General features: G+C 49.8%; 1 protein-coding gene across 1 annotated transcript in view; it reads right to left on the reverse strand.

Annotated features, from left to right (window-relative positions):
* PMFBP1 (polyamine modulated factor 1 binding protein 1) overlaps window positions 1–15,521 on the reverse strand; it is a 1,903,249-nt gene that overhangs the window by 374,458 nt on the left and 1,513,270 nt on the right. The window contains exon 35 of the mRNA XM_086945556.1: window positions 12,683–12,850. Coding sequence (XP_086801682.1) covers window positions 12,683–12,850 — 168 coding nt within the window. The remainder of the gene's footprint in view (window positions 1–12,682; window positions 12,851–15,521) is intronic.

Below are 15,521 nucleotides of genomic sequence, written 5' to 3' on the forward strand. Positions count from 1 at the left end.
GATCCGGGAGGCAAAGGCATGCCGACAAAGCCGAAAGATAACCTTTCACTGTAGCTACAGCAAACCCTTGCTGAGCCAAAGAAAGCGCAAACTGAAGAATGTGGGACAATCAAGCCTTCAAAGGGTCAATGGATTTCTCCCCACACCAAGAGACAAATTAAGGATCACCTATAAGAGTAGATAGACTTGGTGGAATGACGGCTGGCTGATAAGATGACATCCACCACATCATGTGGGAGAGAAAAAGAATTCAGGTTGCCCTGTTCAATCTCCAGGCATGAAGGTGTAAGGTCTGGAGGTGGGGGTGTAGAACCTGCCCCTCCATCTGAGAGAGGAGATCTGCCCTGAGAGGGAGACGGAGCGGTGGGCACAAGGAGAGGTGGAGAAGATCTGTGTACCACACCCTTCTTGGAGTCTTTAGTCCCAACTCAATTGAAACGCATCCCCCAAAGCTCCCTGCATTGGATACTGGAGACTGCAGAATGACGGGCAGTAAGAATTCTCGTGAGTGGCAAACAGGTCCACCCGAGGAGTCCCCCAAGTCCGAAAGATGCGATGAACCACCTCCGGATTAAGCCTCCACTCGTGATCGGCTGAGAATTGCCGACTGAGACTGTCTGCACGCACGTTCAGAACCCCGGCCAGATGATTTGCCACCAGACAAATCCGATGGTCCTGAACCCAGGACCAGAGACGCACAGCCTCTCTGCAAAGGCACCGCGACCCCACTCCTCCCTGCTTGTTGACATACCAAATCGCGGTAGTGTTGTCCGTCAGGACTTGAACCGACTGACCGCGAAGGGAAGGGAGGAAGGCCTTGAGCGCCAAACGTATCGCCCGCAATTCCAGAAGGTTGATGTGAAGCAACCTTTCCTCTGGAGTTCAAAGACCCTTGACCTCCAGATCCCCAAGATGAGCACCTCACCATAGAGTGGATGCATCCGTTATCACTGTGGCCACAGATGGAGGCAGTTGAAAGGGCTTTCCTTGAGACAGATTGCCTTCCACGCCCCACCAAGTCAGATCCGCTGCAGCTTCTCTGAAGATCCTCACAGACTCCCTGAGATCTCTGTTGTGCTGATACCACTGCCTGCGGAGACACCACTGGAGTGCCCTCATGTGCCAGCGTGCATGGTTGACCAACAGAATGCAGGAAGCCATCAGACCGAGCAGAGGAAGGACCTTCAGGACTGGAACGACCGCTCCACTGTAAAATAAAGGAATCATTTTCTGTATGTCGCGAATCCTTTGAGGAGGAGGGAATGCCCGACACACAGTTGTATCCAGTACAGCACCTATGAACAGGTTGCGCTGGGAGGGCACCAGGTGAGATTTAGGCACATTTATCGAAAAGTCCAACCTATACAACAATTGAGTTGTGCATTGCAGATGATGGAGCACCTTCTCTGGAGATTCTGCTTTGATCAGCCAATCGTCCAGATAAGGGAATACTGGAATCCCTGACCTTCTGAGATGGACCGCCACCACCCCCATCACCTTGGTGAAGACTCGAGGCGCAGTAGTTAGACCAAACGGAAGGACCGCAAACTGGTAATGTTGCGAAACCACCGTGAAACGGAGATACTTCCTGTGCGTCTTCCGGATGGGTATGTGGAAATAAGCATCCTGCAAGTCGATCGACACCATCCAGTCCTCTTCCAGCAGCGCCTGAAGAACCTGCACAAGGGTGAGCATCTTGAACTTTCCTGTTTCAGAAAGAGGTTCAAGATCCTGAGGTCCAGGATTGGACAAAGCCTGCCATCCTTCTTGGGAATCAGAAAATACCGGGAGTAGCATCCCCGACCCCTTTCCTGCTCCAGTACCACCTCTATCGCACCTTTTCTTAGTAACGCCAGCACTTCCTCCTGCAGAAGCAGCAGGTGGTCTTCTGAGCAAAACCGTTGACAAGGTGGGTAAATCGGAGGGAACTCCCGAAAGGGAAGAGCATACCCATTCTCCATGAGATTGAGAACCAAAAGGTCCGATGTGACTGATTCCCAATCCCACAGAAAGTAGGTAAGCCGACCCCCCACAGGACCTACATGATCCGGAATGGCGGATCTAGGGCTGCTTTGCTGATGTTGGAGGGGGGTGGGAAGAGGAAGAAGAGGAGGAGGAGGAGGAGGAAGCTTGACGTCCTCGAGGACGAGCTCTCTGTCTGCCCCTGTAAGATTTGTACAGTGGATTTTGCTGCTGCTGCTGCAGTTGCGACTGCTTGTAGGCTCGAAAGGAGGACCTTCAGTATCCCCTATACCTTTTGCCTACATTTCCCCTGGATTGCAAACCCAAGGATCTGGCCGTAGCTCTGCTGTCCTTGAATCTCTCCAACGCAGCATCAGCCTTTTTCCCGAAAAGGCCCGAACCATCAAAGGGTAGAACCATTAATGCAGCCTGGACATCTGTTGAGAATTCGGAGGACTTCAACCAAGCCGCACTTCTGGTGGCAACTGAAGATCCCATTACTCTCGCCACCGAGTCAGAAGTGTCTAACCCACTCTGAATGACCTGCCGAGCAGCAGCCTGAGTGTCAACCAGAACCTCATTAAAGTTTTTTCTACCTTCCTCTGGAATCTTAGGAGCCAGCTGTTTGACAGAATCCATCAAAGCATGGATATAACGCCCCAAGAGACATGTAGCATTTGTCGACTTGAGAGCCATACTCGGCGATGAAAAGACTTTCTTTGCAGCTTGGTCCTGCTTTTTTGATTCCTTGTCCCCAGGCACCTGAGGAAAAGCACCTGCAGATTTTTTGGAGCAGGCAGCCTGTACAACCAAGCTCTCTGGCAAAGGATGCGAAGATAAAAAGTCAGGGTCACCAGGAGCCACCCTGTATCTTCTCGAAACTGCTTTTGAAACAGCAGGAGCTGTAAGAGGTCTATTCCACACTTCTAAGATTTGCTCCGTCAAAGCCTCATTGAAAGGAAGCATTGGCTCCACAACAGAGGATGGCGAATGGAGGACTTCTGTCAAAATGTTCGACGTATACTCTGTAGTGGGAAGAGTTAAGTTCAATAGATCCGCCGCCTTCCTGATGACCGCATGGTATGGAGTCACATCCTTAGAAGGGGCATCAGAGACAGAGGCTAAATCCCAATCAGGGGAGAGCTCCAGTCCACTAGCCTCCCTTAAATAGTCAAAGAAATCCTCAGACTCCTGCAGCTCACCCTCTTCTATCTCAGCATTTCTCGGTACTTTTGCTCCTTCAGGAGTCGCTGGGCCTCACGCCTCGACCTCTCCTTCGGGAAGGGATCCGGAATCTACTCCGACAGAGCCGGAGCCGGCGTCGAGCTCGGAGCCCAAGGACCAGGCCGCTGTTCACGAGGTCGGACCGGAACCGGCGCCGGTGACGACGGCATTGGCGTCGAAAGCTTCGGCGTCGAAGGCGCCGAGAAATGCCAAGGCGGTGTCGGAGCCGGCATAAATGGCAAGAACGGCGCCGAAGCATTAGACTGGGGGACTCCCGGGTTAAACGCCATCGGACCCAAGGGACCAACCGGTGCTCCAGAGGGGTACAAGGTTCTTGAATAGACTCCATACATTGTATTGACCTGGGGCCAGAAAAGGAAGGTATGAACCCACAGGCAGCTCTCGAGGAACCGGAGTCATCTCGACCTCTACCTCGGGTTGGCTCACCGGAGTCAACGAACCCTCTGGCAATGGAGCCTCTTCATCCTCTCGAGTTGGAGATCCAGACGGAACCGGAGAGGGATTCGACACCGGAGCCGGTGAATGCTCCGGCGACTCCATAGGCGAAGCCTCACCTTCCGGATCCAAAACTTCAGGTGAAGGCGAAACCTCATCCTTACGATGTCTTCTCATAGGCGACTTCGGTCTCGAATCCGAATCCTTCCCAAAATGATGTCGTGATCCATGCTTCCTCTTCTTGTACTTCTTTTTAGCCGATCTGGAAGCATGCCCCGATGACGAGCTCGAGGGCGACTTCGAACGAGACCTCGACCGTCTCGACGGCGACCTCAAGCTCTTCCTGACCTTTTTACCTTTCATCTTAGCAACCAGGAGCTTCGCCTCTCTCTCACGAAGGGCCTCGGGATTCATCTTCTTACAGGATGGACACCCCTGGACATCATGGTCCGAGCTCAGGCACCAAACTCAGTCTTCATGCGGGTCCGTGATTGACATCATCTTACCGCATTCACCACACGGCTTGAATCCGGTCTTCTTCGATGACATATCGCTAGGAAAAAGCGATACAAAAAACACGAAAACCAACAAACAGTAAGTTACTATAAAAGCTACAGAGGGTCCCTCGAAAACCGTTAGCGTCGACAACGCGGAAAAAAGGGAACTGATGTTATCACGCTGACGTGGGCCTATTATGGTGTCGGTGACGTCAGCGGAGCCACGCGCGATGCCGTGCTTCTGTGACGTCGTCCACGTCGGCGCAAAGCTACAAAAAGAATTTCCGAATGTTGCTGACGCAGGGGGATATTCACAAGTTGAGGAATCCACTGGCAGGTGTATCCATCAGAAACTGCGTTTAATCCAGAACCGCTCTGATGAAGGGGAGCTTCTGAGAGGGGCTCAGGTGCGACTTCAGCACGTTGATGGAGAACCCCAGAAAATGCAGGAGGTTGGCCGTAGTCTGAAGGTGGGAGACGACTGCCTGGGGCGAGCCCGCCTTCAACAACCAGTCGAGGAGATAGGGGAAAACAGGAACCCCTGATCTGCGCAGATGAGCTGCGACCACCGCCATCACTTTCGTGAACACCCGTGGGACACTGGTAAGGCCGAAGGGGAGCACGGCAAACTGAAAATGCTCTTGGCCTACCGTGAACCGCAGGTAACGGCGGTGGGCCAGCAGGACGGGGATATGAAAATATGCGTCCTGCAAGTCCAACCCTACCATACAGTCTCCAGGGTCGAGGGCAACCAAGACCTGAGCCAGAGTCAACATCTTGAACCTCTCCTTCCAGAGGAAGCGGTTGACATTCCTAAGTTCCAAGATGGGGCGCAGGCCCCATTTCTCCTTCTTGGGGACCAGAAAGTAGTGGGAATAACAGCCACGTCCTTTTTCTGGCTCAGGAACGCGCTTGATGGCCTCCTTGGCCAAGAGGGCAGTGACTTCCTACTGGAGAAGCGCAAAATGGTCCCCCGACATGCTGTGGAACTGAGATGGCATGGCCGGAGGGGCAGTCTCGAAGGGGAGGGAGTAGCCCCTTTGGACGATTTGCAGCACCCACCTGTCTGAGGTAACAGAACGCCAGTGGGGGAGGTGATGGTGAATCCTGCAGGCCACCAGCATTGGGTGTGCCCCAAAGCTCGGACTAGGGAGGCTTTGAGGTGGATGCTGCAGAAGCGGAGGTGGACTGACCCACGCGTTGGTCCCCTGTCCCTCAGCTGCGGGCACCACGTCAACGCTGAGGTTGGTTCTGCGCAGGCTTCAGACTGAACGAACACGTCAGGGCGTCCCTTCCGTTGCCATGAAAGAAACGAAAAGCAGACGTGGCCATGCACGTGGTGGAGAGACCCAAGGACTTGGCCGTAGCCGTAAGTCCTTAAAATGCTCCACCGCACTATCTGCCTTATTGCCAAACAGGCGAGTACCATCAAGGGCATGTCCATAAGAGAACTTTGAACATCCCCTGAAAATCCAGTGGACCGCAACCAGGCATGGCGGGCCACTGTTGTGGAAATCGCCCTACCCAGCGAGTCCACAGTGTCCAGTCCACACCGGATGGCAAACTTTGCTGCATCTTTCCCCTCAGCAACAGCTCGGGAAACCACTGTCCGAACACTGAGGCAGCATCTGCCAACCGTGTCCCACACAGCGTGGGAGTAGCGGCTCAAGAGGCATGCAGTGTTCACTGACCACAAACCTAAGCTGGTCGAACTGTTTCAGCTCGTTGGATTCCTTATCTGGCGGAGCGTTAGGGAATGCGCTTTGGGAAGTGGACTGTTCCCATGAGGCACAAGGTCAAGGCTGATTTGCATATGGCCATGTCTGAACTGGTGTGGTGTGGAGTGCAAACAAACAATGGATTTAGGCCGAGATCTCTGTACTGGGGTGAATGTATGACATTGTTCTGCATTCTGTCCATCAACTGTTGTTTTGCATTTTGTCACCCCGAGTGGGATGGGTATGCTCAGACGTGAGTCCCATGCTCTCCACACCACTGGAGTCAAGCTATTCTGGCTGAAGACGGCTAATAGCCAGAAACCGGTCCTAGGATGCTTGATTCCGGTCCAGGAAAGACATTGCTTGGCAGTTCGGGCTGGACTGTTCCCATGAGGCACAGGGTCAAGGATGATTTGCATATGGCCATGTCTGAACTGGGGTGGTGTGGAGTGCAAAAAAACGATGGATTTAGGCCCAGATCTCTGTACTGGGGTGAATGTATGACATTGTTCTGCATTCTGTCCATCAACTGTTGTTTTGCATTTTGGGAAGTGTAGGCTTGGATGACTAGGTTTTCTGGGGTAGGGTGGGTTGTCAAAAAAGCAGGGTCACCCAGGGCCGGGTGATGACGTCTGGCTACGTTTTTATCAACGGGAACCTCCGTGACTGTTCTAGACCAGGTGCCCATCAGTACGTCAGTTAACGCCTCATTGAACGGTAGCAGGGGCTCCATAGAGCTTGCCGCCAGCTGAAGTACTTCAGTGAGGAGATTATTTTTTAGGGTCACCGTAGGCAGGTCAAGTTCAAGAGCCTCAGCTGCTCTACGGAGCACCATAGTCTACATGGCGCCTTCCTCCATAGACACAGCAGGAGGAGAAAGAAAACCAGGGTCAGAGGAGAGGTCAAGGCCACCTGCATCCTCCAACTCTTCTGTGCATTCCTGTTCCGACCCGCACTGCTGTGTGAGCGGGTCATCAGACTACTCCCAGTCGTCCCCTTCCTCCACTGCCTGTGGAACAGGCTGCGATGGTGGGGGAGGGACAGGGGAATATAAATGGTCAAACGATGCCGTGAACTGTGCCGGTCGGCGTCGGTCCGGCTCCGTGTCCCAATTAAGGTCCCAACCAGGAGCAAAATTGTCAGGGAACCCTGGCAAGGGTGACTGTGGAACGAACGGAACCCACTGCGGCGCCGGGAACGGAGCTGTGGGCAGCGCCGGAGCTGCCGGCAGAGGACCTTGCGGCGCTGGGGCCGGAGCCACCGGCGGTGCCGGCAGCGGAGCATGCAGCAAGGGTGGGCCCTCAGCAGGGAACACAGGGCCCGAAGGCGCGCCGGAGGCAGTCAGAGCCTGTAAAGGCGGTCCATGGCAGCAAGAAAATCTTGCACCTGGGCAGGAGTCGCCGACGAACCCGGATAAGGTGTGTAGGCTGCGATACTCACAGACTCCAAAGGAGCTGCAGGAGTGGTACCCCGGCCGCGTCGGGAGACCGACGGGGGATGTCAGAGAGCCTAAACTCTTCTTCGACTTATTCTTATGACGTCTCTTACCCGATTCCGAGTGTGAAGACTTCAACCCCAAGGAGCGATGATGATTGCTCCGCGGTCAGTCCCTCGATCGACCCCTGGACCTCGAACGGTGCAGAGACGACTACCGGGCCTCCAGCAGTTTATGGGACCACTCCCGTAAGGCCTTCGGAGCCATGGCCGGACAGTCTGAAAATGACCGGGAGACATGGTCACGCTCCAGACAGTAGAGACAGACGCCATGGGGGTCTGCCATCGACATCATAAGGCGACAGGACCCTCAGTATTTAAACACAGGCATCCCTACGTGGCACCCTGGGTCAAAGATAAAAAAAAATGGAAGACAAAAAGTATCAAAAGCTAGTCAAAAAGTGACTAGGGTACGTGCTGTAACCGGATCTGCGCTTGCTGGTGTGGATAAATAAAGAACTAACGTCAGCACCCATGGGTGGCGCCTAAGTAGTCTCCGAGACGTCATCTCAGAGCTTACGACCCCAGCGGAGCCGCACAACGCCACCTTCTGACGTGCAGGGGTACTGCTGAGGAAAACTTTCCGGATCCAGTCTGACGCCTGGGGATAGGAATCTATCACTAACGTGTCTCTTGCAGATACAAATTCAACTCCACAACACACAACATTTTAAATACTTGCAGCTCAGGTATGGGTGGGGGCGAAAGGCCTTGACACAGACCTCCCCTAATATGCACCCCTAGAAGGCAGGCTCTTAATGGGTGAATCAGTGGAAAAGTGGTCTCCCTTGTTGTAGGAAAGTAAGAACTGCTTTCATGGCTACCCAACTTTTTGCCTGGTGTTATGCTGTTTCTGACTAGTCTGACTGGGATCCTGCTAATCAGGACCCCAGTCTCTTTGCTTTCTCCCCTAAATCTGTTATGGTGAGTACTTAGTTACATCCCAGATTGGCTACTGGTGTACCCTTCCAAGTCACTAGAATATGGTACTGAGGTACCCAGGGAATAAGTACACCAGGGTTCCCCCATGATATGACGCACGTATTATGCCACTCATGGGAGACCACGCCAACTGTGACTACAGGCCTGCCATTGCAGCCTGTGTAATATGGTGCTAGCACCACTTACGACAGATATAGGGTTTACTTATATCTGAGGTCACTGCACTTAAAACCGAAGTCACCACTAAAGCAGGCCTTTCAATCCTGAAGGCAGGGCGCTCGGTTCGAAGTGTGAGGTTGCCCCTGAGAGAGTAGGACACCCTTACAACCTTCGGAGTCCATTCTCTTGGGTTGTAAGTGCATCATCCATTACAATATATAGAGTGGGCATTCGTCATTACGCGATGACCATCTCTAAACTGGCTGTAACAAACCCTATCATGTTGGGTATCAAACAAGTTGGAATCATACCCCCACACCGTAAATGGTGTGGGAGGAAGGCATCCATGCACTGTAAAGCTCCTCCGGGAGGCCCTCGATGCTCTTGGTACCAGTCTTCCAGAACAGACAGCAAGCTAGAGCTGCTGCCGACCAGAGACATGTTTCTGCCCTCCTGCTGCTGATCCAAGCTCGAACAGGGGAAGGTAGAACAATATATATCCTGTCACAGGGAGGTGTGACCACCTCCCAGACAGGGTTTAGTGTATTGAGGCACAGTGGGGGCACTTGGCAGTTCCACTGAGACTGCTTGAAGGGCACATGCGGTGCCTTCCTTGCATAGTCCAGTTCAAACCAGTTCAAGGAGCCGTTGGCTCCCACTCTGGCACGAGATTGGACAAGGAACATGAGGGGGTCCTCCCCACGGTCTAGCCCCTCCCCTGGGAGGGAACCTTGAATCGTCCCAACACTTTCCTTAGGGTACTTAAGGGCTTACCTGTGGGTGGATACCTAGATTAGTCCTGAGACAAGATTCAGATCAAGATATCACTTCATCTTCGACGATCTGATCACTTTGGACTTTGCTCTGGGCACTGAGACTACAACTGGGAAGACTCCTCCTGCTCCTGGTCTTGTGGACCTGCTCATTTGTTGCAGCATCCGTGCCTGTGCTCCATACAGGAACCTTCCAAGGCCTGTGGACATCCAAGATACCTGAAGGAATCTCCCTTGAAGTGAAGGAGTCACTTCCCTGCATCGGCAGGCACCGCAACCAAGCTAACCAGACTGCTGCTCCTGGGCTCCCATGGACTACGAAAGGCTCAGCAACAGAAGTGGTGGTTCTGCAACTTCCTCGAGGCCTGCACTGTCTTCTCACCGAGTTTGAGGTAGGATCCCTCTTCGGAACCGCAGGAACCAAACCCATGTGCCCTGTGCCAACTTGTCTACGCAAAGGCTTGTTTGCTCACTTCCACAGATATCTTGGGGCACCAAGTAGCCTCAACCATCTCCTGTGACCAATATCTTTGCCCTCACTGCATCTCTTGCACTGTGTGCCTGCATCTTTGGTCCTCTTGCGACTCCAGTGCCTCCGGCCTGTGGGTCCTCTTGAGGGTCTTCTTTGATTCCAGTGAGCTCCCCTGATTGCTCAGGGCCTACTCTGACTTCCTTGTTTGTAGTGAGTCACTTGGACCTTGCTGGTCCCGACACTGCACCTTTTTCGCCTTTCACATTGTTTGCAGTTGCCAAGGCTTGTTGGTGCTCCCGACAGACATAGACCCCTCAACCCTCGACATCCGACAGGGGACAGTTCGTGAACGGGTCCTGGTCTTCCACAGCATCGCCTGGTTCACACAGCTGCAGCTCCAAGGTCATTGTCAACTCTCCTGCAACACCCAACATCGGTGGACATTGGTCTCCCGGGCACCCTGGTCACTCCTGAGTGACATAGACTCGGTCGCCTCTGCTTGCAGGTACTTCACATCTTGAATCCACCTGTGGGTTCCACCAGACACTTTCACCTTCTTCGCCAGCGGCATCTTCCTAAAGTCCTCCACTGAGTTTGATGGGGGTTTCCGGCGTCACTTCGCACCTATGCACCCGGTTCTCCTGTGTAGGTATCCTGGTTCCTAGGGTATCCATGGGTGAGGTGGATTTCCACCCTTCTGTCTCCCACTGGGTTTCTTCAGGGTCCACTGGGAAGGGTCCTTCTTTAAAACTGCAACCGCGACTTACCTATTGATGTGAATTGAGTGTGCGGTCGTGTTCCCACTCTGCACACAGCCTCCGGGGTTCCTGGGTACTTACCTTGGGTGGTTCCTTGGCTTCCCAGCACTTCTACGTCTTCTGGGTATAGTCTTGACTTTCTATCGTGGTTCGCATACCACTATTTTAGTATATGGTGTGGTCTCCCCCTGGCGACCACTGTGTATTTGTGCTACTTACATGTTTTATTTTCAAAGTACTGTGAGCATTGTGTATATCTCCGGGTAGGAAATATTTGTATGTGTTAGTGAGTGTCTTATAATAAATACGTATTTTTATAAATGCACTGTGTGGTTCTTTTTCTCTTAATCTAAACCAATAAGATTATGTTCTGGTAAAAAAAGCTGCTTTACACTCCTTCTGGACTAGGCCTGAAGGCTGCTCTCCACAGCTACCACTTAGAGAGCTTTCAAAGGTTGCCTGAGATCACTAAAATCACCATAAGGGTTGTCTGGATTAGTGCAGGGTGCCCACTTACATAAGTGTGCACCATATACTAAGCCAGCCTCCTACAGCTGTGAAAAAATTCAAAGAGCAAATAAGATAGAGAAGAATAAAGTGTACTACGCTCAAAGCACTAGGAGAAAGAGTTAAATGTATAGTTCCTCTCACTGAGGAGACACTCTGTAGCGGGGAGAGCATACCCTCGGTAGAAGGGACCCCTGCAGTGGACTGGTGGGTCTCTGACGTAGATGCTGCTCCCTCTTGTTCCCCACACCAGGACAACTCGCGCCCTGACTCGGTGATCAGCTGGCCAGACAACTACGCTGTGGAAGGAGAAGGCTCCTTTAACTGGGAGAGTGTCCAGGACGAAGCCACACCCCGGACTGACGTCTTCACCACCGGATTGGTGAAAACCCAGGAAGTAGAGAGGATGGCGTGTGACGTCACCGAACCAAGACCGGAGGAGGGCGAGCAGATCGAGTGGAAGCAGAGAGACGTACCAGAGTACCGAGAAGAGATTTTCCGAAGAACGGAGGCGGGAGAAAGAGAGGAGACCTAGCCAGTGACCATGCCAGAGGAAAAAGGAAAGTCAGGAGGCCACCGTCAACGCGAGCCGCCCAGCCACACTCACCAGGGAGTGTGACTCCACCAGGTACTGCAGCGCGTTACTGGGTGGTTTGGGAGGCGGGGAGATACCGCATAACAATCAAAGAGCCTGCCTGTTGGGACGCTTGCCTAGTTTAATAGTCAACTGTCCTTGTACCTTCACAAAGCACTAGACCGTCTTAGATGCATGAGACACAGTGATCCCTACACACCCCGGGCATCCCAATGGGTATACTTTATTAAAGGACCCTCCCTAATGTTAGTCCTCATTTTAATTTTCACGCATGTACTTCGGTGGAGCAACCGAGGAAGCGCTGGACCCTGACCAAGAGAGCAGTAAACCCCACACGAAGCCAGGAGGAGGAGGAGTCAAACCTGCCATACTAGCCAGAGAAAGAACTTCACAAAGGAGAAAAAAGACCTTTATCAAAATAAAACCCTATATACCACGATCCAGTCTCCGTGACCCTCATTCTCCCCCATCACCCCCGCTACACACTCAAAAGTAGCCCTCTATAGAAGGAACGGTAATACCAAATGAGGTGTGGTATTACCACTGCCACATGGTATTTTCACTCAAGTACCAAGTTTTGCAGCTGATTTCGGGGAATAACATGGATCAATCTGTGCTTCCAATCCGATTCATGCATTTCCCTATTTTTGGCAAATTTGACCCAGACAGTACACCTGCGTCAGAAGGTGAAAGGAACTGATAAAAGACTCTGGACCTATAATCATCCCACAAGTACATGGGAACTTTGGGGACAGTGGCCAGACAAGCTCTCCGACATTCCTGATGACATGGCAAGGCACTCTGGTATTTTGTTATACCAGAGTAGAAACCCCTATATGGGAGCAAGGGGAGAAAAAACTGGTGGGGGTGGCTTAGGAGGGTGGCTGAAGCAACATGATCAGAAATCTTCTCTACATAAAAATATGTACTGCTAGGTTACTACACACCGTGTTTCTGGTAGAAATGCTTAATTCATAAATAAAGTAGCCTTAATGTCCCATACATTGGGTGGGTGATACTGCTACATGCTTTCAGCTTTGTATTAATGGTAGGTGAAATATTTTCCTCTACATTTGGAATGGATTATTCATTCCTCTTTGTCCTCTTCCCCAATGTGAAAGCTACCTGCTCCATAGACTCCTTCTGGGCTCCTAGTGATGACGTCATCCGTGTCTTCATCTCTTGCATAGCATCCTGTGCAAGAGCCAGCTCTTTTCCGCTCAGTCTCATTGTCTCCTGTGCTGCAGCCAATTCGGACTTCAGTCTAGACATCACTTCCTCCTGCTGTGACGCCTAAAGACAAAACGGACATCACATTAACCACTCCTCAAGCAGCAGGCAGATCTATTGTATCACTGCATTTGATATGTCAGTTGAGGGTGATTACATAGTATACCTCAGCAGTATCCAGTGAGTGGCTCTTGGCAAGATGCTCACTTTTAGTGTCCTACACAGTCACCTACACATATTGAATCACCCAGAATAGCGAAGACATGCAAGACTTTTTATGAGATATATTGACGAAATTTTGGTCATCTGGCAAGGTCCAAGGCAGATATTGGAGGAGTGTTTAATTGAATTGAACACTTTCAACAGCAGAATACAATTCACATCGGAGATTGATGCACACAAGATACATTTCTTGGACATTGAAATTTTGAGAACCGAGAAGGGGTTGGAAACCAAGGTTTATCATAAACCAACTGATGTGAATAGTGCATTGTATTTCACAAGCGGTCATCCATTGTCACTGTAACAACACTTACCGGTTTCACAAATGATGCGAATAAAGAGGATATCCTCGGATGAAAATGTATGTGAAAGAGAGATTGAGGAACAGGAAAAGAAATACAGAAGTAGAGGTTACCCAGACACCACACTATGTGAAGCGAGAAGAACAGTGTCCAAAAAAGGTAGGATGGAAGTCTTGAAAAAACAAGTCAAATCAACTGAGAGAAGAGAAGTGTATGTGTTGAAGCATTCAACACAGGCCCCCAAAATCAAAGCCATCATTCGGAAAAGATGGGAACTAATATAGAATGAACCGGATTTACACAATATTTTTACCAAACCTCCGTTATTCGCACATACTCGTGCTCAAAATCTACACGAGCTACTAAAAGAGATTACCAGGATTCCACAAATGGTACAATTTAGGGGGATGCGTAAATGTTACAATTGTGGACAATGTACCAATGTGATTGTGAGTAAAATATTTCAACACCCAAAGATTGGAAAACCTATACCTTTAAAACATACCTCAGACTGCACATATGAAAATGTTATCTACGCAATAAAATGTCCATGTGGATTGGTTTATGTGGGGAGAACCAGCAGAAAAATAAAAACTAGAATAGTGGAACATAAGAGTCGTATCAGGAACAAAAATATGAACTCATCATTGGCAGCGCATTGGGTAAATGCCGCCCATACCATTCCACAACTAAGATTCACTATTTTAGAACATGTCACACCTTTTCCAAGTAGGGACATAAACACCACACTTGCCCGCAAGGAGACTGAATGGATAAAAAGACTTGGAACCGTAATCCCGGGGGGTCTTAATGACCATTATGAACTGTTATGCTTCTTGTGAATTATCTGAACCTTTAGAATGGAAGGGGTATTTTGCATTCTTTATACTACACAACTCTTTTCACACTAGTTACAATTCTATTTTATTTTATTTCATTTATAAGTATTATTTTCTCATATACTTCTGAACTTTGCCTCTATTTGGGTTTTTCATGTAGAGTTCTAGTGTAGTCTCAAACTCGTGTTATTGCACAGGGTCGCGTTCGCTTTTTGAGCGCCATCTTGGATCAGGCTATTTGATACAGACAGTTCTCTCTTTATGACTATCATGACGTGATGCGTGTAGAGTTAAAATTGATTGGAGCCGCGGGGACGGTTTACCGACTCGTGGAGGTTAGCAGCCCTCGGGGATTTCTATCCGGTGGTGATACTATCGCGTTGAAGGTAACATTCGGCAAAATATTAAAAGCCATGTAGGAATACAATTTGTGAGCTTGACTTGGGACTTAGTATGATTTTGTTTACTTGTAGGAGGAGGACTTTTGGAGACTTTCGTTGCATAATACATGTAGAAGAATAGAACGCCTTCCCTTTGGGTAAGATGGAGACCTTGTTCTCCGTGTTTTATATGGCAATTAATGTATAAGTCAGCATACATTTAGATAGGGAACTTACTTAGTATTTATACTCTCACACAGACCTTGGATGTTTATAATGGATGGAACTTTCGTTGAGAACAGCTTGGTTTTTCGTCGTATACTGTGGGCTTGACGGGTAGGTTCATTTATTTTGGATCGTGGTGAACACATGATGTTTATTATGGGAGAGGTGAATGTTAAAATAGTGATGTTACTTTACAGAACAAGAAAAACTCGAGTTTCTTTGAAAACACAGGATCTGATAGACTTCTTGAGAGCTAGAGGTACTTTTTACGTATTTTGATTATGGCCATAAAGTAATTTACTCAGGAGGAGGTCTCTGTGCACTTATTATTTTTTCTACTAATCTCGCATCATTGGAACCACAGTTCTTTTGGTATTTATTGGAAGTATTCAAGCTACAGTGAGCACTTACCACTTTTTTTCCCTAGATCTTTTTCACTTGTTCAATTAACTTCACTTGATTTTTTCATAAGAACCCCTGTGATATTGGAAGGAATGCAAACCTTGAGACTATTGATGAAGGGGATAACATGCAAACCATGTATGTTTTTTACAAATGTAAAAATAAATCTTTTTTGTTGTAGACACGGAAACTGAAAGATCCCGAGGAACCTTTATCTAATCAAGAATCATTATAACCCCTGATGAAGGGTTCAGTGTGAACTCGAAATGCATTGTTTTTTTTTGTTGTTTAATTTTCATGACTGAATTTTTCGCATATGAAATGTCATGTCATATTTTGATATCTATGCTTTAAGGGGCGAGAA

The sequence above is a fragment of the Lissotriton vulgaris genome, chromosome 12 (genome assembly GCF_964263255.1).
Source record: "Lissotriton vulgaris chromosome 12, aLisVul1.2, whole genome shotgun sequence".
Lineage (NCBI taxonomy): Eukaryota > Metazoa > Chordata > Amphibia > Caudata > Salamandridae > Lissotriton > Lissotriton vulgaris.